This window comes from Patagioenas fasciata, chromosome 5 (assembly GCF_037038585.1).
Source record: "Patagioenas fasciata isolate bPatFas1 chromosome 5, bPatFas1.hap1, whole genome shotgun sequence".
NCBI lineage: Eukaryota > Metazoa > Chordata > Aves > Columbiformes > Columbidae > Patagioenas > Patagioenas fasciata.
In genome coordinates, this window is record NC_092524.1 from 43,469,003 (window position 1) to 43,488,722 (window position 19,720).

Genomic DNA, 19,720 nt, shown 5'->3' on the forward strand with positions numbered 1-19,720 from the left:
TCTCCCTTTTCTAATGTAGTATCATCTCTGCAACAGCTCGCTGCCTTCACAGAAGAATGCATAAAACCACAGGCAGAATTTCAACAATACTTTAAAAGACTAGGTTTGCCTTTACTTCTAGCAATTATCATTTTGTATCCTATGCATATAAAAAAGCAGTTAACAAATAATTTGCACCTAGACTTTGCTCTGCCTAATGGAGCTATGAAGAGTCCAAGGAAAATATCACTTTAACTTTCTAAAATAAGTAAATACTGATTAAAATATAATAGCTCTGCTTAGGAAACAAAACAAAAAAATATATTCTCATTAATAATATCCTAAAATCTGTTAATCTGTTAATTTTCAATTATAGTTATGTAGCATCAAAGACCACCCAAATACCTTGTTTTGCTGATTCAGAAATTTTCTCAAATTTCTGACAGCATATTTGCTGAGTAGTTTCAGCTTGCAGCACATCTTTATTTTTTGCTCTTGCTTTATCCAGCGCCTTATTAGCATTTTCATAATCCACTAGTGACCTAGATCTTCTATATAGGAGATCCTATTAAAAAAAGGCATAAAAGATGTATAGACTACACAAGAATCTACCCAAGGGTTTTAGTATATATCAAGTAATTAAAAAAAAAAAAAAATCAGATTAATTTTAGTCTTTCTTGCTGTATTTCAGTTCCTATCAAATTATCTGCATTCATTTCATCCTGCAAGTCACAGAAATGTCCATACTGGATCAGACATGCAATTTAATATTGTTTGGTCTGCATCTTGTCTAGCAACAGATGGCTTAGATGATACTCTAAAAAGCCTAAGAAGGAGCAACCATGGGAAATTTCACAGCTTCTTATATTAGAAATGAACTGTATTTAGATTATGTATTTTAAATACTCACAGGGCCCAAGAAACAACAGTAGCATTTTTTGTGCAACATTTCTTGCTGTGATCATCTAACTACAGACATTTTCTGTCAAATGCTTCCTCATTCTGTCATGTTACTTAATCATCTTACAACAAAAATACTAATAATGACACTTCCTATAGGTACAGATTACCAAAATTGGCTTGTCTTTTTGCAGATAATTTGGAATATCCAATTTTAATTAAAAAAAAAATAGAATTGCTTGCAGTGTACAACAGCAAACACATTGCAAACACATCAACAATTCACCAACAACTCTTCCACCGTTTTTAATTATACTGCATAATTTGGCCTTGTTAAGTGGATCACACAGTTCCATTCAGTCCCTCAATCAGCAACTGCATTGTTACCCCTTACATACAACTGAGATCCATGCTTACAGCTGAGGGAGGAATTGCAGGCTACAAGCGGCAGCATTTTAACCTATCTACTGTGTATTTCTCAAGATCATTCTGTATCTGTTTAAAAACAAACAAACAAAACTACTTCACTGAACAAAAATCCCTCTATTCACCTTAGCAGCTTGCGATTCCCTTAGGTAATATTTCAGAAGATCAGAAAGTTTAAGATCTTCATCAGCAGATACCCGGGCCTCTATTTTCTGGAAAAACAGCAAGTAAAAGCATCAATTTAAAAACATCCAGACTTTGGGTATTCACTTGTATGATGTAAATACAACATGAAACATACAACAGTATAAGACAGATTGTCTTTTTCAAAAACTAAAATCATGCATTTGTGACAGAACACTTAAAGATGCATCACGAGAAACAGTATAGAACTTTGTATTAGAATGTAAGCAATAACATACTGTGCAAGCAACCTTCTATTTTAAACAATGCTTTCTTCCCAATTTCTATTATATGTATCACATTCTAGAAAAACAGCAAAGAAACAAAAACTTATCTAGCATAAAGAGTTGCGCAGGAAGTTTTGTGTTGTTTTTGAGATCAAAGGAAAACAAATTGAGACACCTTCACAGACAAGTTGTGTAACTGTGTGTATTAAATGGTCTGAAAGTCCAATAAACTTATTTGCTTGTATTTAAACAGATATTTCTGTGAATTTAGAAACATAGTCTGCAAGTGCACTTTTTGAATCTTAAAAAAATTTGATAAGGCAACATTTTAGGTCAAAGCAAGTAATTCTATTAACTTTATTTTCTTTAAAGTATGTTATTTTAAGCAGATTTGACTGTCTGCATTTAGGAAATAGACACATTTCTCATTCAAAAGTTTTCCCTGTTACATAGCACACATCTTCTGCTCTATCAAGCCAAAACAAGTAAAAAGATACAAGATATAGTTATAAAGATACAAGATGTAAGATAGTTAGGAGCATCAGCAGCAATATTTCTGAGTCAAATAATTGCAGAAACAGATCTTGGCTCCAGAAAAAAGCAGCAAGAGTGCCATGTTTTGAATTAAGAATTACATTTCTTCATTTCTTTATTCCATAACAAGTTCTGTGATATTCAATAACAAGTATGGAAGGCCTGTAAGCATTTTAGAGGAACAGTAGCTTTACTAGTGTATTACGCAGAAATGCCTACAACATTTAGTAGACTGAAGACTCCTAAATAGAAATCATTTTTTAAAAAAAGAGATGACTGAAACCTTACACTTTTTCATTTCCTACCACACATTGCTTAAATGCTTCATATATAAGCAGCCATAAAGCACCCACATATTAATGTCTAGTTGACACAAGATATCCTGCCACTTCCAGGATGTACACAAAGAATGTATCTAAAAAGGTTTCATAGTACATACCCTTGTTTTGTCAAATAACTCTGATACCTTCAGAAAAAACCTGCACAAAGGAAACAGCTTATATTACAACATTAATTTGAACGGTCTCGTTACTTTCTAGAACTCAAGATACAATCTGTGTCCAGCAATAAAGACTGTACAGGCACTGCTTAGAATTGTAATTCAAAGAACTCAGATAACGTAATAGTTTAAAACTGTAGCACTTCAATTATCTGGGATCTGTACAACTGAAGAAAAGGTAAGGGACAAACAAAGCTTAACAGATGGATTTTTTTATTAAAGCATAATTGCACCAATCCTTGGGGATTCTTTATACTTCTGTGAATTAAACCCCAACTACCACCACCCTGGTTAACAGTCCTACACTATTATCAAGCATACTGCACTGAAGTTTGAATGCACTTTTCTTCACCCAGTAAACATGACCCACGCCTTGTGTGGAATCCAGGGAGGCTGAGCAACAATGTAGCAAATCTTCCCAGCAGACAAGGGTTCAGTGTACCAGTAGGCTCAACTACAGTCGAATCATAATATTTTGGCAGAAAACAGATACAGTTCCTGACTGACCTCCAACAGCCTACATCAAATCTCAACACTGCAATTCAAGTTACCAATACATGACCTATCACCACATTTGGAAGTATATCACTGTAACTGAGGGTACATTAGTAAGTTAACTTGCATACTCATCTCCTACCTGTCGTTAAAGTGTACATGTTCACAAGCATCAACATCTTTAAGCTATTATAGTTAACTAAGTTTTACTTTCAGGTACACCAAACTTCATATTTGAGTAAATCACTGAAAGATTAAAGGATAAACATCTGTACATAAAGACTCTATTCTATGTGCAAAGTTTTAGGGATCTCTGTAGACTTCTTTCTTTTCCTAAAGACAGTAATATTGCCAGGACAGCAAAACTATTTTTCAGGATGTTGGTACAGGGAACACCCACAGAGGTCATTATACTCAGCCCAAGACTTGTTCACTTTGCACATGTCAAAGCATCTAGAACACTTTTAAAAAACTGGTGAGGGAGTTGTGGTTTTTTCTCATTTTATGAAGACTTCTTCATCTCATCTGTGTAATCTTTTACAAACTGAAGAAAACAGGATTTTTTTTTTCCAGACAAATATTAAAGCAAAAATAGTAAAGCAGCCTGTTATAGAAATGAAATAATAGAGAATAAAATCTCTTAATGTAATAAAACTATAATATAAACTCTCTTTTTCCCAAACAAGAGACCTACCAATCTCAGCAGGTCACCATTAAGACCACTACTTAGGAAATAAGCCCATAAATTATCAACAATATCTTACTTGCATATATCTGTGGAGTCCTGCGTCCCTAATGCATATAATGAAGAACCAATTCTATTATAGTCATCCGCCACATCTAGAAAAACAAACAAGCACTGTTTTACTATTTTATTTCTCTTCTTTCTGAAAATTTTGAAGTTCCTCTCTTTCTTGGAGAGAAGGTGTTTTTCTAAAAGGAGCATGCTTTAACACAAAAGCAGAAATAAGATTTCAATCATGTCACTTATTATGAAGGGTACTTCACACAATAAACATGGCGCTCTCACCAAATCATGAAGACGGTAATTTATCTAGGAATATTTAATACAATTAGCACCTGCTCAATAAATGTATTGTGCAACGTTTTTAGGGGTTTTTTTGATGGGAGATGTACAAACTCAATGACTAAAGTCTGAATTAAAATCTGAATCTAAGGTCTAAACCTATTAGCAAAAAAAAGTGTCTAACAATAACAAATAGTAAGTTTGTGTGCTTGAGGGCAGTAAATTGAATACAAACTCCAAACTACCAAAACACTGTACTATATACACAACAGCTTTTCTAGTGCATGCCTAATTTTCAGAAAACCCTTACCTCATCAACAAGTGGTCACTGGTTAAAGTAGCATTAGTGTTAAAGCATTTTAAGCAATGAAAATACAAGCAGGGTTCGTAAAGAAGGCTGCATTTAATGAGGTATTTACTATATAGTAATCATAAAAATAAAATCTTTGCCCAGATTTTTTTTTTTTAAGAGCTTTTAGTATCAACTCAATGGATGATGAAAACGCTAACAGATCCAAGCAATGAACAATATACTTACTTATTTTCAAAGCTCATATACCATTTAGCAGAATTATTTTATTTTATTAATAAATAATACAACTTTGTCTTAACAAATTGAGTGGGTCACCTTCCACCCCATTCATTAGTTCATAAATCCCAAGGGAATCCATGCAGTTTGTTATAGTGAAGAAAGCTATTAGGAAGTCATTAACCTTCCCTTCTATTTCTCCCATTTAAACACAAAAAATAGATTTTCTGCTGGGAATACGAAGCCAGTATCTTTGCACTCCCCGCAGGCCTCCACTGATCACAAATTACCCGTGAACTACAGATTGCCCATTTCCAAAACAGGCTTTCCATTGCTCTACTCCTCTAGCCAGAATTTCAAAATATGCCATTTGTCCCGACTCACAGTTTGATAAAAGTTGTCAGTAAACATCCCAAGTGATTTGAGTCTGAAAACCAGTGAAGCTTTGTCATGGGTTTGATCAGTCCCTTCCTATCAGATCCTCTCCAGCCTCATTTCTAACAACTTCCTTGGTTCTACAACCAATGTGAAAGGCTCTCTCACTACCTAAAGTTTGGCACCTGACTACTAATTCATTCAGAAGTTCAATTTTCATTTTAAGAAAACAAACAAAACACCATAAACCACTTCAGGTGGGAAATGAATGAAGACACAGGGTCACTTAGCACTTCACTAAGCCATAACTGACTCTCCCCATCTCCTAGCACAGATACTAAAGCTGCAAAAGACTCAATCTTCATACAAGTGCAGGAGAAGCATCTGAAGAGCTCAGTAAATTCTTAGTTTAATGTCTCATTTAATATCCACTTCGGAGTCCTTACCAACAGAGATTCATAAATGGTTTGTGGCCTGTTTTTGTGTGAACTGTAGCCAAGACAGAATCTGTGAATTGGACACAAACTTCAAGAAAGTGAACGGAATCTAGTAGTTCAGTTTTGATTTATCTAAGCACAAAAAGCTTAAAATCAAGGGCAACAAAGGTCAACTTTTTTCTGAGCTTCTCAAAAACACTGTAATTCTAAACCAAACACAGTAGTCCTACACCAAAGGTTTTCTTTTTCTCAAAGAAATGCACAGCACTTGAGAAGACTATCTAGAGCTTCCAGAAATCAAATTAGCTAGCACTCAGCTAAATCACTAGCTAAGTGGAAAATCTTGCCTCGGTAAGAAAAGGAGTCCTGCAAACCACGCTACTGAACGTACACATTCCAGTCTCCATTTTAAAAGGCTGAAAAATGGAAAACGGACTTCTTGATCTAGAACTAATGGCCCAAATGTAAGTTTGCTACTCAGCAAGGTAATGCAATACCTAGTGTGCCAAGAAATTACACTCTGATGAACGTGAGCTGACCCAATCAAGAGCAACTTCATAACATATACTGCTATATACATATATGCTTCATAACAGATACTGCTATATTACCCACCTTTACACCTTAAGGACTAAGAATCAAACTTCAAAAAAATATTATTACATAAACTGTGTTTCTCTTCAAAGGGAAAGCATGAAGAATCAATATCTCTTCAGTGTCACCTCAGGCTGTCTGTACTCTATCTAGTCTATTACAGCAAAGGCTAAACTTCGAAAGTCACAGTAAACTTCTTTAGCCTATCCAAAGACCACACTTGGATAAATTAATTCACTTTTCACATGCAAAAGTAAAAACTACTGCTCCTCATGAGCCACTTCTGTACGTTTTAACTAGAACTATTTTCACTCTGGTAAAAGAACTCACTTTTATGTGATCTTGTCATTTTATCAGATTTGGCAGAGGCATCTTTGACGCGGTTGTGATATTCTACAAGGAATGTCCTTTCATGTTCAAAGAAGTCATCCACATCCTACAAAAACCAAGAACAATTAAAAAAAAGCGCAGGATTTCACTCATTCTGTACAGAGGAGTTGCAGCATAAATTTGCATATCTTGCTGTTGTTGTGATACAAAATGCAATCCATTTTTATGGTCTAAAACACCATTTATGTACACAGATTTCTTCTTCACTTACTTTATCATGATCTGAAGTTTTATTAAGAATTTATTTAGAATTAAGAATTTGTAACAAGCATCTTAAATGCCTAGATAACTAAAGCTGAAGTGAAGGAAATAATTTCACTACTAACTACCACTTTCGTGACAGAAAAACAGAATACATGTTCAGTGCTTAATAAAAGGACATCTACCTAGAAAAAGGAGAGGTGGGAAGAAAGACACTCAGTTGCACAGATGCTGTGGTCTCAGCAGAGATTATAATGAACTAGCTCTGGAATGCTCATCTTGATGACAGATTTCTTTCAAGTTGGTAAATGTGGGTAAATGTTAATATTTTCTGTATTACAATTTGAGATATTGGGTTTATATTAATTTTTAAAAACCCTCTAAAATAGCACAGATGCTCCATACCATGGAATACCCTACAACATGGGCTTTGAATAATGTCCTTATGAAAACTACAGGTTATTTGGACTTCAAATTTTAATTCCCATGCTCTGCCCCTAATTCTTAAGTAAGATATCACTATAAAAATTCCTTTTTTGTAGCTACGTAAAATTCTGCTTCATTAAAAAACGGCACAACAATGTCAATACATTTTAAATCTTGGTATGTTAAGCAGTAATCACCTTTACTCCTGAAACAATGACACCATCTGCTGATTTAACCATATTTTTAAAGAAGTCTTCAAGCTTCTCTTTCTTATTTTTCCCACGAACACTCAACTGAAAAACAAATTAATTTGTCAAGTTAGTTAATTTTCTGGAGGCCATAAAAGCTTTAAAAAAAAAAAAAAATAGAACTACTGTCATGGTTTAGCTGGCAACTAGGACCACACAGCTGCTTGCACACTCCTCTTCCCATCCCCAGTGGGATAGGGAAGAAACTGGGGAAAAAAGGTAAAACTCATGGGTTGGGATAAAAACAGTTTAATGGAGCAGCAAAGGAGAATATAATGAACAACAATAATAAGAGAACATAAAAAGCGAGGTATGCACAGCGCAATCACTCACCACCTGGAAAACTGATGCCCAGCCTACCCCCAAGCAGTGATTCCCTCCCTCAGCCAGCACCCTCAGTTTATACACTGAGCATGACATCACATGGCTAGTTTGGGTCACCTGTCCTGGCTGTGTCCCCTCACAGCTTCCTGTGAAAATTAACTCTACCCCAGCCAAACCCTGGACAACTACACACCACAACCTGCTGCTACTAAACTAGTTTCCCTGCTCTCTGCTTAGTCTTATACCCTGCAACAGAATTTAAACCGCAGTTACAAATGCCAAAAATCAGTGTTCTGTCTTTGTTGCATCATCTTTTCGCACAAAAAAAAAAAAAAAAAACAAACAAAAACACCCACACCCCAACAACAAAAAAATCAGTCAGAATGGACGAGTATAACATCATATGAAATCACCACCAAAAGCTAATCTTTTTAATCCAAAACAACTGGACTCCTATTAATATTTTTGATGCTGAGGCTAGAGCACTTGGTGCATTTGGTTCCCCAGGTAGCAGGAAAATTAACTCCCACAGACTAAATGAATTTCTAACTTTCACAATACAAATATGTCTGGTATGAAAGAACTGATGAAATATGCTCCAGGAGGTAAAGCCCTCTTAATCAATTTTCCATCCTACCATAAAAGTACATCTTGATTTCTCTTGCCAGCAGTTCAGTTTTCAATACTCACATCCTGATTATATTCCAAGAATACATGGAAATTTAAATCCTTTCTCAAAATAGGATGTGCTGCCACGCGACACAAAAACACTTCATGCATTGCAACTGTCTTCTTGAATATTGCCAAATATTCACTGAAAACAAGAAACATGACAGACGTTAGAATTTTACATGAAACAACTAAGTTTGAGATAAGCCTAATGAGCAGCTTTAAGAGATCCTCAGTAAGGATACAAAATTATAAGCTGATATAGCAGAGGTTATCACTCCAATATTTGATATACACAGAAAAAAATAGCACAATGTTAATACTAGGGGAAAATTTGAAGCCCTAGCATATCAGAGAGAGACTTTCAATGAAGACTCAACAAATACATTCTGATTTTTAAGGCTAGCTAACACAGACTGGTTTGCTGCAAGTGTAACCTCATTTAATTGCCCTTTCCCCAGCTCCACAAAAACCAAGAAACTGTGATATAGACTACAGTCACTAGGCACTACGTAGCTGATGTACAATTTCCTTCCTCCCCATCTCCATCCCCTTGCCTGTTTGCACCCTCCGTACTTATTTAAATCTTCATGTAGTTTTGTGAGCTGTTTAGAGAGCAGTCTTTTATTCCATGTTAAAGCAGCTAGCCTTTTGGGGCTGAAGCTTATGTGGATGTCTTGCTTCATAGTGGTTCTAAAAGTGAAATTAAGTGCTGTATTTGGTAGGTACAATCCAAAAAATCACATTTAACTATGACAATCTTGTAGTTGCCCAGTTCAGCCAACGCAATTTCAAAGCAATTACTCTTCTGTAATTTAATTAAGAAGACGACATTCTTATCGATGTAAGTTTGCTAGAATTTTGTTTTGCATATTCAATGAATGAGATATAACTTGTCTAGAAATGAGGAAGGGGCTCTTTTCACCATTCTGAGGTGAAATGGTGAAATGATAATCAACACTTTTGCTTCCACTATGTGCAAGGAGGTTAAGTTTTACATACCAGCAAACCAGCAGGGCCAGTGTTGGGAGATGTTTGATCTCAGTGAGAGTAGTAGTCATTCAGTGAAGACAAAAAAGGAGGATGCAGAGGATGGAGGTGGCAGTAGAAGAAACCCAAAGTTTTCTGTGTTATCCAACCCCTAACCAGACCACAAGAGAATCATGATCAGGGCCGCTGGAAAACCACAGATTCTTTAAAATCTAGTGTTTTGCTAATTTCCAGTTTTCTGCATATGAAGTGTATATCTACTCTGCTATAAATTATATTGTACGTAACACTAATACAGAGCTTTTTAAGACATTTGCTCACAGCAGCTGGAGTTCGAAGAGAAAGCCGCAGTTCTAAAGAGTTCTATGTACTTTTCTTGCCAATTCTGAGCTCTTGATAGAAGCAGTCTAGAAGCAGCGTAAATATACACTTGAAAACTGAAACCAATGACAGGAAAAAGATCAAAGAAGTGAATGCATGATAAGGGAAGTGGATGAAGCAAGGAGAAACTTCACCATGTAACTCAATATGGAACAAAAAGCCTAGAGCAGATATTTCAATACACATTAAATTCACAGTAAGCGAAAATACTATTTTCAGGAAGTATATTCTCCTTGTGCAAAAAGAAGGGAGTGTCCAAAAAGTATTTTCTAGTAATCTCCATGTTTCTCAAGAAATGGAAAGTTTTCATCTATGTTTACAGTACCGACCACATGCAAAAATCCCGAGTTCCATCACTACACGTATAAACCTTAAAAGTCTCATTATGCTTATAAAATGTTGAACACCAAAACTAAAAAAGATAGAGGCTGGCTCCTCCCTTTGCAGGTGTTCTGTGAAGAAAAGGATCTAACTAGTTTCTTCCTTATAAAACAAGCTTATAGAACAAGCTGATTTTTTTTCCTGTTTCAGATCTTCCACAAAATTATTTCTACAATTTTCCTAATGGCTCTGATCATGATCACTAAGATAACCCTCGTTATGCAGCAACTGGATTCTCAAGCTTATATCTCAGAGAATCATTACAGTGAAATCACAAATATGGGACAGCAAACAGCAGCAAAAGTTGAGGGATATTAAAATAAAAAAAGAAAAAAAGAAAAGCAGTAATCATGTCTACATACGCCTCCAGTTCTTGTTTCATCTTGGTGAATTCTTCTTTAGTCATCGATCCTTCCCCTTCTCCAAGTTTCTGCAATTTCTCCCTTGAGGCATCAAAGTCAGGCCTGGGTGGTGCTGGTGGAATCTGGAATCGGATCAAGTTTTTTTTAATTGCTCATCTTTTCAGTCAGACAACATCCATTCCATACAGAACTGTAGACTGCCTGCAGCTTTTTCATATGTCTCTCTCTTTTATTATTCATTACAGCTTTTATGGATACAGTCTCTCATTCATGAGTTAGACATGCTGCATTACTACACCAATTTTGGCCAAGTGCCCTTGAAGATTACTAAAGTATTAACTAATTAGCCAAATAATACCTAACTTTCCCGTTACAATGAATTAAAACTTCATGTCATTACTTCATTATTAGTTTTGATTTAGCTTATTTGGTAAGGATTATTTCTTGTTTAAAGGGAAAAAAAAAAAATCCACAATTGTTATCACACCATCCATTTATAACTTCCAAAAACGTCAAACAAAAAACCATTCCATATTGTTTGCAGGCACTGATTCTTTCTTGCAGCACTGTTGAAATAACAAAGCACACAGCAAACAAGTCTCTAGGTTAATCTTGTAATACAGTATACTAATATTGAAACAGAAAACACCGCAGTCAAACTAATCCTGAATTGCTCAATAAAGGGACACAGAACAAAGATAAACTATGCTTAAATTTTAGTTCACTGATACTTGCCCTTTACATTAATGCATTACGAAAGAAGGAAAATTTGGCATCTATGCTGCCAACTGTCTGAAACTAGTAATTACTACGCTGAAGGTCTAGTCACTTCAGACAGCTTTTCTGACAAAAAAAAACTAGCTCAAGAATGCTATGACACATCACAAATTACACCAGTCATAACGTACCCATTAATCAATTAGAAATATATGTTTACCTTCTGAACCAGCCCCCCTTACCAGCCCCACTGCAAAACAAATACCTAATTTTCACACAAAGACAACAAATATTTCTATTTGTAACAAAAGCATGAACAGCAACACCCATTTTTAATAGGCAGTATCATAACATGACTATTTGGGGATTTCTGTTCCCTGATAGCCTGAAATAAACTTCAAAACTTAAGTTGCTAAGTTTTATATTAAGGTTGTCTGTAGTTCTACATGGTATTTGCATTTTGTTGGGGTTTTTGGTTGTTGTTTTGGAGTTTGTTTGTAGTTTTTTGGGTTTTTTTTGTTTCTCCTCCAACTGATCTATGGTAAAATTATTCTGATCTTCATAATGAAAACTGGCAAAGTCTAATTACTAGAGCTCAGCCACTTCACTCTGACATTCCAGCTAAAACAAAAGCAACATGAAACTTGTAACTAAGTTAAACATTAGCTTGCAAAAACAATGCCACCAAGTTATACAGTTCACCTATCTCCCACGCTTTTAACAACATGGACTAAGAATACACTTGGATACAGATTAAACTACTCACTCCTTAGGAGTGAAAGGCAAGAAAGTATGATTTTAGGAGGAATGAACATTTGCTGTTTCCACTGCGTTTAAAAGCAGTCACAAGTATTTCAATGCATTCCACAGAGAACAGTGCACATAAACCAAAAGAACTGTAATACTTACGATATAGCCAGCATAGTCCTCATTCTCCACAAAAGAATCATGAAGCCAAATAAACTCTTCATGTTGCCGAACAACGGAAAATTCATTTTGTTTGAAATTTGGTAAAGAGCTCTAGGAGATGAAAAGGAAGAAGAATTGTGAAAGAAAAAAAAAAAAAAACAAACAACGCTACTATACAAAAACACATTGAAGGAACAAAAAAAATATCCCTGTAAAAATAATCCAATCATCCAAGTAAGGATTTGACAAAAAAAAGTTCATACAGCAATAATTACCCCGTCTTAATTAGTGCGGTAATCAATTAGAATGGGTTGCCCAAAGAGGTTGTGGAGTCTCTGTCCCTGAAGATACCCCAAACCCAAGCAGTCAAGTCCTGAGCAATTTGTTCTGGTTCACCCTGATTTAATGGTGAGAATTAGGGAGGAGATAGGACTAAATGATCTCCATAAATTTTATTCAGCCTCAACTATTGTGTGACTCTGTGATCACTAAACATTCAAATGAAAAAAAAAAAAAAAGCAAGTCATAAACAAGCTGTAACTAAAAATAATTTTTTGAATTCCATAATGAACTATATTTTTAGAATGTGAAACCATGGCTAATCTAATAAAAAATATACTGAAGAACACTGAGGTATATTAAAGATTCTACCTGCAAATAGGCATGGGAATGGCATGACAACACATCAGTACAAGATACTGAACATCAATTTTTTTCTAAACAGTTTTTAAACTCTTAACTTTTTAGCCATCTTTTCTTAAGCACTGCAGCTACAGTCTCTTAAACATGAGATAATGTTACTTTCTCATTTCCTTGAATTGTGTTACAATTGTTTCAATAAACAGTTTAAACAAACTTTCTTTTCTGTATGATTAAGAACATGTTCAATGTACAAACCCAGGCTTTTACCTTTGTATGGACAGTGAATTTCACTTTGTCCCTCTCACTGAGTGCATCTGAGATATCCACTTGCAGAGCAGCATCAGTCTGAAGATCTACGTTTATTGCTCTAAGCTAAACAAAGAAAAATCTATTTAGCTTAAATTTACAAAAAAGGTTAATGACATTTCCCTTATTCTTCATTTGAGAAGAACCCTGATCCTGCAAAGCTGAACATCCTTAAAAGACTGAAGACAGATTACAAAAAACTTCAACATTAAAAGATTATTTCCAGTGGAAAAAGAAATTCCAGTAGTGCTCCTTATGTCACATATGACCATACAAATAATGTCCTTTACCATACTCCTTGTTAAAGCACTATTTTTATTTCTGTACATTGATAACTTGCTAGCAATTAAGGTCGTCAAGACAAAGTACATTTACAGACAGCAGCAAGTCCAGTAGGTTTTTCTCTTCACTTTTCATTCCCCTCTCTCCCCCAAATCAATAACCTCCTGTAAGTAAATGTACTTGTAAAGGTAATTATAAAGGTAACAACAGTTGGAAAGGTACTGTTAAGGAGAGAAGTGGTCCTATCTTCCAAGGAAGCAAGAGCTATTAAAGACCTGGTTTACTCATGTTGTCTTACTCTATTCTTTTCTTTAACATTTCCCATGATATACTGAAAAAGCTTAAAAAAATAATATCCTGCACTTCACAGAGCTAAGTCCCCTTGGAGATATTTTTCTGGGAAAAAAAAAAACAAAAACAAAAACACAAAAAAAACCCTAAGATTTCAATCTTTTCAAAATCAGCATGAGAAATGGCAAAAGTGTAAGGAATATGCATATTTTTTTCAACAAGATATGAAACCTGAACTCACAAAATAATTCCGGAGTCACATCAAAAAGAAGATAAGACAATGATCAAGTACAGAGAAACTGCAGGATTATCTCAGCACCACAATGTTTGGCAGTAACTGGTCCAAAGGCTTCAACAGTACTTGGTGAAACTATAACCTCATCCAGACCTCAACTGGAAATTCAAGTCCCTTGCACCCTTGTAGTTCCAGAGTAATTTGTCCCATGACAATTTCATCATCATGATCAACAGATACTCGGAATATTTTTACAAGTACTAAGGCTAACTCTGAAATTTTCTGCAATCTCTGTCAAAAAAATATTTCATGAGGCTAACTTTTTACTGAGACAGTGTTTTCTTTGATAATGCTTTTTTTCTCAAAATGTCACATTTGACAGTACAAAAATGCTTTGCCCCACAAAGTTTTTCATTACTCCATTTTGAAGTCTGTACTCAAGTACAGGAAGGCTTTAAGTATCAGCAACACAGTACAAAGGTCACACCGCAGCAGATTTTGAAGGTAACACTACAAGACACTGGAACAGCACTAGGAGAGAAGCATCAACTGGTACGTCTTTTTTCCACCAGTTATCTTAATCCTTATCTTAAATCATAGTGATCAGCTCCCGTTCCAATTTTCTTGTTAACCTCAAAGCACAGACAACTCTGTTCCTTATGTAGCAGCAACCAAACTAACATATCCTAGAATTAGTTTATTAAACTAAACCAAAATCATAGTCTAGCATATTCTGCTAGGCTAGCACAATATAACAGTTCAATAGCTATCACACAAATAGCTTTTCCTTACAGCAAAGTTGGAAATCATTAAAACCACCGCACAGTAACATATTCACACACATGACTCAGGCAGCGCCTTTTGTTCTGTTTTCCCAAGGTTTAGGGGGTCACAGTCTCACACAAAGGCGTATTATCATGCAACAGCCCACTGCAGATCACTTCTCAGGGGCAGAACCTCCTAGCTCCTACTGAGTTTCCAATGTGCTTAACATCTAATTTAGGAAAGAAAAATATAACCTGACATACCAATGTCTGCCTTATGTCATGACACCAAATTTTTCAGCTTGTAAAAAAGTTTTTAGTGGTTACACTGTCTGAGGTACTGTTTTTCTCCAATCTCCCGGAACACATTAACAAACAGAGCAATCTCAGCAAATAATCTGGATTATCCAAATAGTATTTTTGTAGTCTTTCACAGGTCACAAAAATTTCTACTATTCAAGTGTGTCTAGCGCAGCACATCCTGGCCACATGCACTATTCACAACTTTAGAAATAAAATTATTATCTGTAGTGAGAAAATAAAGAGCTAGCTAAACATGACAACTTCACTCTTGACATACAACTGTAAAAGACTGTTTGATTTATACTCAGTTAAGTTTGTAACAGTTTAATCATATGTTCACTTATGCTGTGTAATCTGACTGCCAATCGGGAACATTTTCAAATGCAATAGTAACAAAGTCTTTACGAAAGGTGCCAAAGACAATCATAAAGTTGAAGGACTTTAAATGTATCCATGTGATGCCATGGTTCACGTTGCATTACCAGCAATTAAATTCACAAACAACTTCATCACATAACTTAGGCAATCTCTTCATCACTACTTCCGAAAGAAAACTGCCACCAATGGATGGTTTTCTAGTCATGAAGATAGTAGAAAAAGAGAAAATAAAATGCTGCAAAATCTGATTTGGTTGCAAAGTGAAACAAAAGTACCTTAAATTTTGGAAAAAATGGAGGTAGGATATGATCTCTTTTGTATCTCGCCCAACTCTCTTCCCCCCACCACCACTCTGACAGATACAACCTAACACAATTTTATGCTTAGATACATGCTCTACACACATGCTGAACAACTTGCAAAACAAAAGCTAATTTAATTTGGCAGCTTTACAGATTCCCATGCTATATCAAAAAACTCCATGTTTCATTCAAAGGGTCTAGAAAATACCAGAAACCAAAACCAGGACTAAAGTGATGTTACAGTACTAAAAGAGAACACAATGCAAAAAGAAAGGATTTAGGACCTAAGCTTTTGCTTAAGGATCAATTATACTTCAAATGATAATGGAAGGAAGCTGGTAGAGACAAGAAAAAAACAACTAAACTTTACATTCCTGGGTAATGTCATCCATTAACAATAGTAACTTCTATACTCTTAAGTTCTTTCAAACATGGCAGAGAAAAAGGACCCTTTCTTCAGCAGGTTCTTTGCAGGCAGGAAAATACGCACAAGGGAAACAAATAATACTTTTACAACAAAAGATTACAAAGCGTCATGACAGCATTAAGCTTCAAGCAGACCTTTTCTATTATAAAGGGTAGCTCAATTTCTCTAAATGAGTAGACAAGAGCATTAGCCAAGTCAGCTAAAGTTTATATAGACACGAAATACAAGAGATAGTAATAGTAGAGCAACACTACACCACCTTTCAAAGCATGTATTGTTTACGCTAGAGAGATCACAAAAAACCTCAACAGGAACTGAGTTACTCCAAGCGAACTCAGTAGCATCTTCCTAAGTGAGATTTAGAAAAGCAATTCCAGCAAGTTCATTTTATGCAGACCATTTACAATAAATTCCTTCTACCGACCGCCCACCGCTACTTCCTCAATGATGATTCTCAGTGCTCTGGTTTACAATTCTCTGGAAGAAGGCTCTGTATGGTATAACACAATTGTTTGAGAATTATTGTTCCATGTGGCACCTGCATAATTTCCATCACCCCAAGTTAACACAACTGTACCTGACCAACGTGATTCCAGAGAGCTAAAAGTACGATTGTCATAGCAATATCTGAATTCTAGAGAGAAAAGAGTACTGATTTTCAAAACTAAAAGGTCAATTACTCTAACTAGAAGTTGTGATCCATGCTTTCAAATAAAGGTTTGAACTACTCACTTTTTAATTGCAAACAGAAAAAGATGACATCTCAGAAGAGGGAAACATTTTAAGGAAACCTGTTCATTTTTACTACTGCTGCTAAGAAAAAAAAAAGTTACAGATTTGAAGACTAAAGCACAGCAAATCCATTCATGAACAGACTGCTGGTATTGCTTTTGTTTAGATTTTCTGTATCACAATCAAAATCATGCAGATAACAACCTGTGTTGTAACCCCAGGGATTTACAAAACAGTGAAAAAAAAAATAAAAACCCAGAGTGATTGAAAATAAGAAACTTGAAAAAAATCAAGGGAAGGAGAAGGACACTGTTCTGATTTAATTCCTCAGTTCTGGACGAAGAGGAGGGAGAGAAAAAAAAAAATTACTGCACTTGGCCAACTGAGATGATGTAAGTTGTCCAACAGCACAAACAAGAACGCCAAGAGATTTCTTAAGGCTTTCTAATTACCTCGTGAACTCTGACTACCTGTAGCATTAGAGGGAAAACTAATAACCAAACAAACAAACGCATTTCACACATGATCAGATCTGCATTTGTGATGTTCCACCTGCACCTTCAGATAAAGACAACGTAACTGGGCACTTCAATGTCTGTTCCTGAATACCAGGGACAACCTACATAACATACAACTCCATAATTAACAAATTGCTCAGACTTTGTTCTGAAGAGACTCAGAGGACAATTTCCACCTTCATCCTTTCTTATCCAGTACTCTTACTAAAGTAGCTGTATAATTGAAGGCAAAAGCTCTACAGTGGCCAGAATTGGTCTATACAGCACTAGAATTCCTTTCTTAATTTCTGGTCATAAACTGGAACATAAAATGCACTGAATTCCTACCACATCACTTAGTACTTAACGTTATATTTGGTATTTGAGCCTGGCATGCATGATAAAAGGGCATACCAACATAGGTTTTTTTCAGATTTTGTATTTTTAGTAAGATACTTAATTAAGCCACCTTCATTAAACCAGCAATAGCCAAGGCAACCTAAGCAACCCAGAAGCTGCTCTCCTACCTTGCTCAGAGTCAGTCTTTCTCAAGACACTAACAGATAAGGGTAATCAGTCTGAATAATATACACTAGATTAGCAGATTTGTTGTCTAAGTGAGGCAGGCAAACTAAAGAAAGACAGATGCAGCAGTTAGAAGAGAAACGAAGGCCAGAGAACAGCAGGGCAGAGAAAAAGGTTTTCTCGGTGAGAAACATAATAGTGACATCCTGCTCCAACAACAGAACTTCTTTTCAATAGTTTATTATGCAGCGTGTGCCTGCAATGTAAACGTCCCATTGTTATCTATGGGAGAACCTCCGGGGCCTAGGGAGAGAAGAGAAGGCAGGAGCGTTCCACCCACGATTAAAGATGGATCCCGGTGCTCTCCACAGGGCTGGTCAACCTGCTCAGGACCACGGCGCGGCCCGGCTGTGTGCGGGGGAGGGGAGCAGGGGAAGGACACGGAGAGAGAACACGGATCTCTAACAACACACACAACCCCCCGCTCACGCTATTCCCACAAAAGCATGAAAGAACTGCCCTTCCAAAACTTGGGTGACAGAACAACGAAAAATTCCAGGCAAAAAACACACACGCACAGCCGCTAATTTCAGACAGAGGCTGCGCTACTTCCACATGAACAAACGCCCCGGACCCCGCGGCCCTCAGGGAGCCCTGGCAGCGCCTCTGGCCAGGCAGCAGCCGGGAGACCCCCGGGGAGGGAGTCAACCCCTCCCTTCTCTCCTCATCCCCTCAGGCGCCGGGGTCCCTAACGCCTCCCCGCGGCACTTACCCCTCGGTCCTCCTCCGAGAGGAAATCTGGGCCGTCGTCCGAGCCTTCCTGCTGGGGGCGAAGAGGCGGAGGCGGAGCGGCCCGGGGGGGACGCGGCGGGGCACGGTCGGCAGCAGGAAGGATGAGGGGAGACAAAGCGCACAGGTTAGCGACCCGGCCGCACACGCCCGCCCCGCCCCGGCCCCGCGGCCGCCCCGACACCCACCATCATGGCTGCTCGCACCGCTCCGCGCCCGCCGGCCCGCCCGGAGCCCAGCGGCGAGGCGGGGCTGCGACGCGCGGGGGCGGGGCGGGGCGGGGCGCGCGGCGGCGAACGGCACCTCTCGCGAGGGAGCGCCGGGCGTGGGGCGCGCGCCTAACCCGCCCTTCCCCCGCCCACGCGCGCTCGGCGGCCGTTGGGGGTGGAGGGTGCGAGGCAGAAGCGAGAGTGGGGGTGTGGGGGTGTGCGTGCCTGCGGAACTCGAAATTCTTGGCACGCTGAGAGCAACCGTGCAAAACCTCCGAAAATGTGCATAACAGGCGGAACTCTGCTGCCGGCCCTGACCTTCGTTCAGAACCGATCGTTCTTGTGTTTGTCCTGCTCGTCTTCCCGTCATCCCTGTGAGAGACGGGCTTCGCAGCACCAGCACGTTACCCCATGCAGGTTTACAAGCGTATGTGTGAGACTATGCAATTATACAGTGCTAGAAATTAGGTGATTCATAATACGCCTTTGATTTATGGGCAGTTACGTGGCTAAGATTGATGACTGCCTTTCATTCAGGCTAAGAAATGGAGCTGTTAAATGCCCCGTTGTCTAATGACAGTGGAAAACATCAGCATCCGCAGACTAAACAGAATATAAGCGTGGAGGATAGGGAGTGCATGCCTGAGGCTGCATTTTTCTGTGAATCAGAGCTAGAACAGCCAAGAAACAGCCTCAGGGTGGGGTTTTCTGATGAGCGTTAATCCATCCAAGTGTGTGCTGCTGCTGAGAGATGGTGGCAGGTGTGGGCACCAGCAGTGCCATGGGCATACAGCCAGACTGATGAGGGCATAGATCCAGCTGCAAATCAGCCCTG

General features: G+C 37.6%; 1 protein-coding gene across 2 annotated transcripts in view; it reads right to left on the reverse strand.

Moving 5' to 3' along the window:
• SNX6 (sorting nexin 6) overlaps positions 1-18,987 on the reverse strand; it is a 28,156-nt gene extending 9,169 nt beyond the window's left edge. Inside the window, exons 1-12 of one of the 2 annotated variants that reach the window (XM_065839948.2) lie at positions 18,865-18,987; positions 18,660-18,707; positions 13,113-13,217; positions 12,204-12,314; positions 10,578-10,699; positions 8,485-8,608; positions 7,420-7,515; positions 6,536-6,641; positions 4,008-4,083; positions 2,689-2,728; positions 1,431-1,517; positions 385-544 (exon numbers count right to left, since the gene is read on the reverse strand). In XM_065839948.2, the coding sequence (XP_065696020.1) occupies positions 385-544; positions 1,431-1,517; positions 2,689-2,728; positions 4,008-4,083; positions 6,536-6,641; positions 7,420-7,515; positions 8,485-8,608; positions 10,578-10,699; positions 12,204-12,314; positions 13,113-13,217; positions 18,660-18,707; positions 18,865-18,870 (1,081 nt within the window). In that variant the 5' untranslated portion in view covers positions 18,871-18,987. Of the gene's footprint in view, positions 1-384; positions 545-1,430; positions 1,518-2,688; positions 2,729-4,007; positions 4,084-6,535; positions 6,642-7,419; positions 7,516-8,484; positions 8,609-10,577; positions 10,700-12,203; positions 12,315-13,112; positions 13,218-18,659; positions 18,711-18,864 lie in introns of both variants that reach the window. The other variant, XM_065839947.2, reaches the window with a different exon arrangement.
• Between the last annotated feature and the right edge of the window lie 733 nt (positions 18,988-19,720).